The sequence below is a fragment of the Morone saxatilis genome, unplaced genomic scaffold (genome assembly GCF_004916995.1).
Source record: "Morone saxatilis isolate NCDOM2014 unplaced genomic scaffold, NCSU_SB_2.0 Contig11, whole genome shotgun sequence".
Classification (NCBI taxonomy): Eukaryota; Metazoa; Chordata; class Actinopteri; family Moronidae; genus Morone; species Morone saxatilis.
The window spans coordinates 6,693,190-6,704,266 of NW_023339663.1; the positions used below are offsets into that span (position 1 = coordinate 6,693,190).

Below are 11,077 nucleotides of genomic sequence, written 5' to 3' on the forward strand. Positions count from 1 at the left end.
ACTGTCAAAATAACAAAATTCCCAAACGCCTCCTAAATCTCCCCCTCATCTATACTAAACTTGGCACATTCCCCAGGAACCTGACCTATAAAGGAGTCCACCTGGGCGGGACTGGTTTGCCAGGTTCTTGGGTCCAAAACAGAAATGGCCAAGTGCAACATGTTTCAACCCAACATCTACTATACTATGGTATGTAAGTGGCTGAGGTGGACAAGCACTCTATATTGTGTCTCATTTAAGTTACAAGTCACGGGCATCCCGATGAACTGTCCTATAGTCGCATCATGTAAAACTGTGTGTCCACTCTCACAGTGTGGAGAGACTGAGTTGGTCTTGGATTTCAGTTATTGATTGGTTAAACGGAGAATCGATGTTTGTCCAAAAAAGTCAAGTTTAAGTTTGTTAAGTCAGACAGTCTGACATGTTTGTTGTAAAATAGAAATGTATAACACCACAATCCACTTTCCAAATTTCTTTCAATAAAGCTTCAAAATCTTAATTCAGATCATTCTCCATTTACAAAGAGCGTATGTTTGAAATTGCATAAAGTTTAATTGGGGAACGTGGATTATGGTGGGATCTATTTTACTCTTTTAATATGTGTAGTGAGTTCTTTCTACTGTTGAGCTATAAAACTTAACTATTGGGTATTAGATAAATGAATGCTAAAGGTTAATTGTTTTCTTAATTGTTGCTTCCTGTGGTAGGAGGAGCTACCGCACATATAAGCAGGAGTTGAGGGTTCTCCAGGGGAGACTACTTTGGAGGATATTGGTGAGCAACACATGGTTTGGTAGCTGCCAGGGGCCCCAGCTTAAAAGGGGTATAGCCCTGAGCAGAGTTGAGGTTATTTTTGATACCTCTAGTTACCTTTTTCCTAAGTTGTGTCTATTCGTTTTCATTTTTAGTTGGTTTGTTGTTTTCTTCGGTTTGGGCTAAGCTGATCCTCACTGTAAATACGCTGAACTGATCCACTGCTTGGAAAAAAGGGAAATAAAGAAAGTTGAACAGTTTTAAGGTCCCTTCCTTCCTGCCTTCGCCACTCGAGCAATCTTACAATATGCATAACTATGTTTTGATTAGTGTACAATCACCTGAAAATAAGAACCCTGTTGTTACCTGAGAATGAGCTGTTACTATATACAGAGGAAGTGAGTCCTAACCCAGAACAGACAAACCAAACACTGGCTCTAGACAGGGCTGCTTACATTTTGTTTCTTAAGCGGCCACTGTAGTTCCTCTGCAAATACAAAGCTAAATGCCATTAAATCCTACACACTGGACCTTTAACTTATTATCTTAGTTAGAGCTTATTATCTTATCTAAGTTTATATGGCAAACATGCATATTTACACATCCAGCAGATACGAAGCAACATAACAATGAACTCTGTTTTGGTTACTAACTCCTGAGGGACCCAACATGTTCTCAAGCTCTCAAACTGTATCTGTTTGCTGTTTGGTGCTGGGCAAATAGAATACAGTTAAAACTGATGCATCTGAAAACAATGCTGATGAGAGCACTGCGAATGAACTGTAAAATCAAAACAATGAGCTGAAAGATGCTAAAACGCTCAGCAAAACTTCAGATATTTCAGAACTTAAAATATTATAACAAAGTCTCACCAATGAGAAAATTTAAAGATATGAAGGCCAATTGTTTAGCACAAAAAAAACTTGAGATCATTAACTTGAGTTGACCTCTATGACCCCATTGAACTGCAGCAATTAAAATGTTCTCCATGAGTGCCTCTGGACTGAAAGACAGCTCAGAGGGCAAATTAGGTTCTACTGCAGTCTTTGTCAACGCCAGCTTTGCTGGAAATGTTTATGCCAATTAATGAACTGTTTTCTGAATCCATTCACCTCAAAATTAATGAACAATCAATACATGAGCTGTGATCAAATATTCTATGTTATGCATGAGATATCTCCAAACCGCAAATGCTTGTTTCAACTTCAGTGTATCCTCTGTGCAGCAATTAAATTAAATGACTTTTTTTTTTCCCGCGCAACTTGGCCTCTGTGGCCTTTCGGGAATCCTGCTCTGGACATTAAAGGGTGGCTCTGTATTTATGAGAAGCCCATCTATGTGATAATATCTGAACCACTCAGCTCAGTTGGACCGTCTACATTCCACATAAAATAACACCTACGGACCTCTGAAGTAGCACGAGCAGCAGAGGCCTGCGGGACAACTGAATCCATATACAATAGAAGCCTTGTCCTGGAGTCAGTGAAAGAGATAAAACAGAGAAAATGAGCGGGGAACTGGCATTTAGAGGAATGAGATGGGAAGATAAATATCAGTCAAGTCTCATGTGAAGATAATGATCAATGCAGACTTAGTGGTTTTGGATTGGCCTGCTGGATGGGGAGGTCAAAAGACGGCATACTGAGAGAGAAAAAAGAAGACGTAAACAGAGACATGCCAGCGAGGAGGGTGGGTGGTCAGAAAGCATCCTGTTTTCTTGGTCCCTTTTCTTTTCAGTGGTCATCTTGCCTCAGTAAAATTATTAAAGTTACTTATAAAGTTATTCTGGATCACAGCCAAATTAACTCTAGCTGTCTTCTGTCAGCAACAAACAGACTATAATCATTACTTATACTCAGTCAGAATTTCCATTCAGTATGTAAGTCCAGCTGATAAATCCAGCAATAAACTCGTACCTGCTCCAGGAAACCAGACTGAGATTCTCAATCCACACTAGCGAATAAGGCTGTGTAAGAACCTGGTGACACGATATGCATCACGATGGGTTACAATTCAATATATTGCGATATACTATATATATGTATGTATAATATATTACAAGATACTGGAAGCAAGGTGATATATAGCGATTAAAGAAAAAATATGGTAACATTTTAGAAAAACTTTCATAGTGAACATTTCACCATATAAATACAATATTTTGTTTTACTTTTTCATGCAACTGAACAGTGAGATCTGCATTTGTGTTTGCAGTATCACTGTCACTCACTCCCTCCCTCCAAACATAGACTGTATAATTAAAAATGAATGGCAGGCTGAATGAAGTGTGGTTACTGCAAACAACCACCTGTGACCTTTACTCCTTGATATAATTTAAATGGGTAAGTTATGCTGCTGTTAAGCTTATGGAGACTGATTGACTTATTTTGCCAGCCACGGGGGTTACCACTTATAATTGTGACTGAGTTCAACACCAGCTGCTTCCGGTGATAGCTTGTCAACTTCATTATGAGATATTAATACAACAGCAACTACCAAAAAATTGACCAAAAATCAGATTATAATAACCTGTTAAAATATTCTTCATTTTAAGTAACTCTTGCAGTGTGGCTCTAATGATGGCAAATTAGGCAGAAGGGGTGTTATTGCTCATATTTTCACTGTTTACTGACCACGTTTTGCCTTAGATTTGGAACAGTTACTGCAACTTTATAAACAATATATGATACGATGGTAATAAATTACAACTAGTGTTTTTCACTACTTCGTTAAGCCACAGCTCAGTTTGAGCACAATAGTAAAATGATCGTTACAGGCCTACATAATACAGTTTTGACTCAAACTTTTATCTAAAACTGAGTGCAAAATTGTGCTTTTATAAATGCTAGGACAGTTCTCTGTCTACAGACACGCACACACAAACACACAAATCAGTGGCCTTTGTGTAGCAAACTCCCACGAGCGTAAATATCACCCTGCGGCCCTTTTTTTCCACAGTGGAGTCAAGACGCAACAATACTGTCAAGTAGCTGAACACCCACTAAATGAATTCCAGATGCTTGGAGCTGAGAAACTGGGGCAACGACAGCAAAGTATTTCAGACATTCAACACATGCCCTGTTGAAGCCAGAATCACAATGCACGTCTTTGACAGTAGCAGCTGACTGCATCACACAGACACACACACACAGAGTACTTTAAATAGATAAAGACAAGCATACAGATACAGTATATACTGTATAAGCATATATTTTATCTAGCGTCAGTATGTGAAAACTCATTTGGATTTTGCTGAAGCTCCATAAAAATAAAATCAAACCTTCTAATTACTGAACTGAGGAGAAAAATATGGTCATGCATAATTCCTGAAATAATTAATTAATAATAATTAATAATTATAGAAACATTTAAACATACGTTTGATAAACAGCATTTTATATTAAATAATCCTATTTTCAGTGCAATCATTGTCAAATGCAGTTGCTTTCATTCCCTCTGAGAATGACAAAGTGAAGCACAATGTTTCTCACTAAATTGTAAATGCAGCTAATCTCAAACATGCAGTTCAATGCAACTACAAAGTTCTATCATGACAATAAATTGGATTTCCATGAATTTAGTGATGGATTCTAAACATTTAAAATTAAGCATTTAATTGTTTTTCTTAATAAATCAGACAAAGGTGACACATTGTTGTAAAGTACCTCCCCAGTACACCAGTAATCCTACAGCAGGAGGACGTGTTCCAATTATGTGATGATTATACGAAGTTGAACACAATTATGAATCTGCCCTCAGGTCACAACAGGGTGAACTGTCTACAACAACATCATTAAACACAGCTGTGCACAAACAAATAATTTATTTCATTAGTTTTCTTTGACAAGTGACGATCATTTGTTGACAGAGAGACCGTGTTACACAGAGAGCACTGGTATTGGATCACTGCTTGGTATTGGCTTATACCCTGATCTGAATGTATATAGATCTGTATATCATAGCATATTGTATCATATCATATAAAAATAAAATCTGGCAAATGTCAGTGTTAGTCATCTTCTGGATACAGACAGTATCTGCCCATATCCAAACGTATTACCACCTTGAATACTACCATACTTTTTGTGTGTTTATTCCAATGCAGTTGGATCAGTGCATTCATACTTTCAGGTATTATCCCTGGTCTGTCTCTATCTTGTGCACGTACAGGACAAGTCATTATACCTACAAAATCAGCTGTTAATATGGTACCGACCGGAGCAAAATGAGTTCCCTTTGGGGACAATAAAGAACGTCTAATTTAATCTGTGATCTGAGATGACAAGGTGTATGCCCCAGTATGAAAGCTTTCATCATTTTCTGCCAGATTTCAACAGACATAGGAATATTGAGGTAATCTAAAATTCATGGACCCTCAGGTGCATAGAAACTCTTGTTTTATTTTGTTCTTTTATTCATATACTATATAAACAGTACATATACACTATATATAGTGTATATAGTTATGGATTGCCTTCAGGAGCTTTAAATGTATGAATTCAAAAGGTTGTGGGCAAACTTTGAACTTAAACAACACAAACTGAAAGTAACATGTCAGATGGCAGTGTAGTCATACATCGTGTGTGGCACTCACTCCAAGAAGCGGGTGATATACTGGCGACTGCAGCGTGACCACCTGGGCAGGGAGGTGCCGTACAGGAGCTGTGGAGACATGACGAAAGGTCGTTTCCCAATGGGTTCACAGTCATTACCGTTGCCATCATGCTGAATCCCAAAGCTGTGACATAAAAGCACAGAGGGAAATTAAAGTGAGTAGGCACAACATGTAATATGTACTTCAAGGTACAGCTATAATGTGCAACAATAAACAAATACATGTTTGTGAACAGCGGAGGTGAGCCACAAAGTCACTGCAACAAAACAATCTGTGCACAACAGTGATAAAGGAAATCAGAGGTAAACAAACTATTCTTAAACACATATGAGCATTCACACATCTCTGTTAAAGTGCAGATTGCTTATGTTTCATATCTACTTCTTCAAAGGCTGTGGTTGCTTTATGGTATTCTTTTTTTTCCAATCAGGAAGCTCAGCAACAAGAATGACGACTTCAGTAAGAATTAAGCAATTAAAAATAAGTGAGATTCTCTCTAGCACAGTGCTTCTCATCATTGTTTAACCTTTTAAAGAGAGAATTTTTAAGAAACTGAAAATTACAATTCCATTAACAAAATAGGGGTTTGCACAGAAAGTCTGATTTTTATCTTTTTTATTAAAACAAAACATGTTCTGCAGTTTTTCTATGGCTGTATTTGAGCATAAAGAAACACTATGCAAACACATCTGGCACTATGAAGTCACAATTGAATGATAACTTGCAACATTTGATTAAATAGCAATGAAACACTGTGCTGGTTTTCACCACATTTGGCTTTATAACATGCTGTTGGATCATATTTAGCATTTTGGAGAATGACTTTACATCACCAGTTTTACAACATCAATAAATAAACGAACCCCTTTACAGTAGCCTATTGCCAGTCGCAAGAGTAGCTTCAAGTTTCCGATAGTGGCAGAAGGTCTAACAACATCATTTTCACAATGTTTATGCTTTTTACATATTCTTCAGTTCTTTTATTTTTTATTTCTTTAAAACTACCTCTACCGTTGCACCTTTGAAGGCTGAAAACAACCTCAGCCTGTCAGTCCACTGTTGGAACTTCAGTGAATTCATTTTCATTTTCTCCTGGACAGCCTGGTAATCACAAGGGGGCTCCTGTCAATCCAGGACTTGTTCATGCATTCAACAACCTTAAAAACACCTTTAACATCCACGACTACCTGCCAGCCACACACACACACACGGTGGAGAATAAATAGGATACGATTTGGAAAGGTACTTCGGATGAATAAACATAAGATGAACAAATACAATGTAACTATATAATCACGTGTTGTTTTTTACTCATTGAAGTCAAGCTGAATAAGTCTGAAGTGAATGTGATTACAATAACAAATTACATGTACATACAAATGGATCTGGAGGCTGATGCACAATTGTTGGGCACTATTGCTTGTTTGACCTCTGTATGTGCCTTTTACAGTTTGTATTATTCCTAAACATTACAAGAAGACACATCTCGTCTCTGTGCACTCATATATGTTGTTAATCCTACTTTCAGACTCAGTATCTGTACATCCAGCGAGCTACAATGTAAGGACAAAGTAGGGAGTTTGCAAATAGCTTCATGGCTGTACTGTCTCAGGAAAGGGAGCCATTTTTGAAATGTAATATTATATATCGAAGGCTCTCAATTAACAACCTATATTTTTTGCGCAGTGAACAACGTGGGCGAACAGGTTTGATACAGACAAAACAGCAGATACAAAGTATGACAATTGCTGAGCTCTTCTTCCAGTCCCTTACTCTTCAGTCAAAGAAGCAGTGACAGTCATACAGATAAAAAAAAACACCTCTCTCTTCCATTCTTCTATTTTTCTCCTCCCACACAAATATTCATAAATAGCTGTACAAGGAGGGCTGCAAGCTTATCAGAGCAGCAGACATTAGTGTTCCCAGCTAACGGGTTGCTATGGAATATTAATTAAGGGGATTTTCATTGGTTTGCTTTAACCCATCCAGAACTGGTACCTTAGTAGGGCAAGCCATGTGCTTCCAGATCAAATGGACCCAACAAAAATAATTAAACACTCCTGTAGGTTCAGTAAAATATAATTTGTGAGGGAGGTTTCACGCTGTGCTTTACCCCTGTGTTGAGATTACCTTTAGAGTGTGGCATTTTGTTTGAAGAAAGCACGTGTGTTTTTGTTTATTTGAATGTCATTGATTTCCTTTAATCGTTATGTCTTTTGTGAAGTCATTGGAGGACGGAAATAAATCCTCAAAGTCAAATTTTAAAAAGAGGTAATTAAGTGGCGGAAAGAATTATGATAAAATAGCAGTAATGAGCAACAGAGTGTCAGGATAATTAGCTAGTTCTGCTACAGCTGATAAAATCTGCCAACAACAGGCAATTCAGTCAGAAAATCAACCTTTAACAACTAGAAAGGAGAGAAAATCTGTTGGAGTTATCATTGTAAACTGTATATGTGGCGTGTGAGACCAGAATGCTTAAGGGGGGACGTGGCTTAGCAGACAGTTAATTACATTTTAACTAATCTTTTAATATTTAATGGTGATACTGTAATCATGACAAAGTACCCACGTGATCACACAAACGTTTTTATAATTTTTCTCCTGTTGATTATTTAACAATGTGAACATAAATCAGATTATAATAACCTGTGTATGTGTCTGTGTGTGCGGTAAAACCTTACTTGTGTCCCAGCTCATGAGCTACAGTGAAGGCCAATGGGAGGCCGGTGTCCTCACTGATGCTGCAACTGCGATGTGGCTGACACATCCCAGCCACATGGGACAGACCCAGAGTCTCACAAGGCATGTTGATGGATGCACAGATGTCCTTCCTGTGAAAAGTGAAGGTGGAGTGTTGGTCAGATATCGGTTGAAACAGAGGGCAGTGTCAAAGACGATGCATTGGAGATCTGAATTATAAGATGACGGAGAACAGATAAAAATTATGGGAGGGGAAACAATAGGGGAAGGAGGTGGAGGGAAACCAACAAGATCATACGTCTCATTGAGGTTAATTCTGATATACTAACCAAGCAGTTTTTAACGTGGATGAATCTTAGTTTCTGTTTGTGATGAGCCTTTGCCATCACTGTGTGCATGTAGTATAAAAGTGTTTTGTGTGGTCGGAAGACTAGAAAGGCGCTCTACAAGTACAGTCCCTTTACCAGTGCTGACAGATCTGGTGGTTTATTAGCCACTGGCATTCCAGTTGTGAGTTGCTTTAATAAAAAAGGCAGATTGATTGGAAAGCAGATTTTCTTTGTTGGACTATACAGTCGCCTTCTGAGACTCCTCTGATTTGTACTTTGCTTCACAAAGCAACAAAGTGGAGGACACAAGATGGATGAGTTGCTGGAATTCAACATCTCCTGCAATATCAAATTAAACACATCCACCAGGTCGGAACGTATGTCGTACATTTTAAGAATTATTCCAATCTTTGCTCCAAGCATTAAGTTTGCTCCTACTGTTAAAATCCTAGTTTGGTTGACGGAGGGAAGAAGCCAGAAAGAGACTTGGTTCTGAGCCGTCTATTCTCAGCAAACAGTCTAGACCCAACTTCCAACAAAATACCAACAACAACTTGCCTTCTGCTGCCTTATCCTGTTTGCAGGATTATGATTATACATTGAAAATAAGATATATATATATATATATATATATATTAGAATATCTTACATACCCAGGAAAAATTTCATACATAAACATACTGTAAGACCAAAGATATATCACATAATCTAATCTATATAAATATATAAATAGTGTGTGTCTGTTTTATACATATTTTATTCAACTACTGAAGCTGTTGTTGCTGTGTGGACACGGTGTGAGACAGATAATGTTTGTCAGTGTGTTCACAGATGTATAGGTAATAACCATCAAGGACACCAGTGAACTGACAGAGACATACTACCATCTCAGAGGAACATTTGGTCCACTTCCTCCACTCTATAATTGTGAAACAGAAGATTTCTTATAGGTAGGAAGTTCAGTGACTTCAGTATGTGACATTAACAATACAACGTGTACTGAGCTTAATTTAATTATGGTTTGGCGCTATACAACTAAAACTAAATTAAATATGTATATCCAATCTTTCTGCTATACCTTGTTCATAAGAAAGGGCCTTGTAAGTGTCTGTTCTTTATCACTCACAAAAGTAAGTCAGTTTTTTCTAAATGTGAATAACAGGAATACTGTGTAATTTAGGGAGTTTCATACTGTTCAGTATAATTGCTTCATTATCCTCTACTCACTCGTACCAAACTCTTTCAGGCTTGTGTCCAGTTCTTGATTGCACAGCAGGAGTGAAACTGTTCACAACCAGACCATCTAATATCTCTTTCAAGTTCATAGATATGCTCCAATTTTAGCAAATATATAAAGGGAGATATTGGGTGGGATCCCTGTAAGGCTCAGTTAAAGGTTTGTATTTGTATAAAAGTTAACCATTATAAGCAATAAAGTTTAAAATATATATATATATATATTTCTATTAGATAAATAACCAAATTGCCCCTGGATATGTAACTTGTATGCCATGAGTGGCAAATATGGGTTTGACAAGTAAAAAATGTGATCTTTTTACTGAAAATTATGTTCTTTACATCAAAAAAAGGTCTATTTGTTTCCAAATTAGAGCTGGCACACTGCCTCCTCATATTGAATGCTTTGGAAGAAGAAAGTCGAAATCGTGGCTTGAAATGGTTGTTTGAAAAAAAAACTTATTTAGTGAATGCTTGAGAGTTCAGGATTAAAATAAGGATTATTTCATTTTAAATAAAATTAATTATTGTTCTTGCATTTCAGCTACTGAGCCATCTGGAATCTGATAAATTATTCTGATAACTTCTATTAACAGCAGTGTTAATTCAGGACAGTTCATTACAGCTGACATAACAACTGTTACATTTCAAAGCCCAAAAGACAACTAAATAAGAAAGCTTGTCATCCAGACGCACATGCAGCTTTGATTATTCTTTTAGCAACTATCTAAATCAGTAAATCAATAACAGCTCTGGAATGACGCGATAAAAAACAATTACATATTGACTCTCTTGGAGGATGTGATTATGCGCGGTTGAGAAACAAAGAGAGCCTGGTGAAGTTTTATTTACCTGGTGAGCAGAACTGACACGTCATGGTGCAGCGGGTGTTCTTCTCCTTTCATGTTGAGTTTCTTCTGCCACTTACAGAAGCTGTTCAGGCTGTTGTCAGCATGGTGTGTAATCTTTAAGTCGTCCTGTTCCCCACGTGTCCCATTGAGATGAAGGGAAGAGAACGTGACGTGAGCAAATCAAACGTTAGCAGGTAATGTAATGTAAGTTTACAAAGTGGGCCGAAGAAGATAGAAGAAAAATACAGGTTCTATTTGAGGTAAAGTGCTATGAAATAACTGCTTTAGGTCCAGTTAAATTGCACGATGAAATTGTCAATCATGTGATGCTGCCTTTCAGAAGCCCTAATAACAGTAATTCGGACAAAAGGTAACAGCATCACTGTGATGAATACTTCAACTTTGGCAACACCAATTTCCTCCCATTAATCCTCTCAGCAGCAAATTTATGCACACTTACATAACTTACACTTTCCAGGAAACATTTATTGTCTTATAACTAGTGAAACACATTTAATTTATTCTTTTGTTAGTCTGGTTTGTTATAGTATAGTATATCAATTTACTCATTTGTTCCGTTCACATATCTA

At 37.4% G+C, this 11,077-nt stretch overlaps 1 protein-coding gene across 1 annotated transcript in view; it reads right to left on the reverse strand.

Moving 5' to 3' along the window:
* Positions 1-11,077, reverse strand: part of LOC118320674 (A disintegrin and metalloproteinase with thrombospondin motifs 7) — a 78,928-nt gene that overhangs the window by 44,804 nt on the left and 23,047 nt on the right. Inside the window, 3 exon segments of the mRNA XM_035651692.1 lie at positions 5,348-5,491; positions 8,053-8,202; positions 10,489-10,613. Coding sequence (XP_035507585.1) covers positions 5,348-5,491; positions 8,053-8,202; positions 10,489-10,613 — 419 coding nt within the window.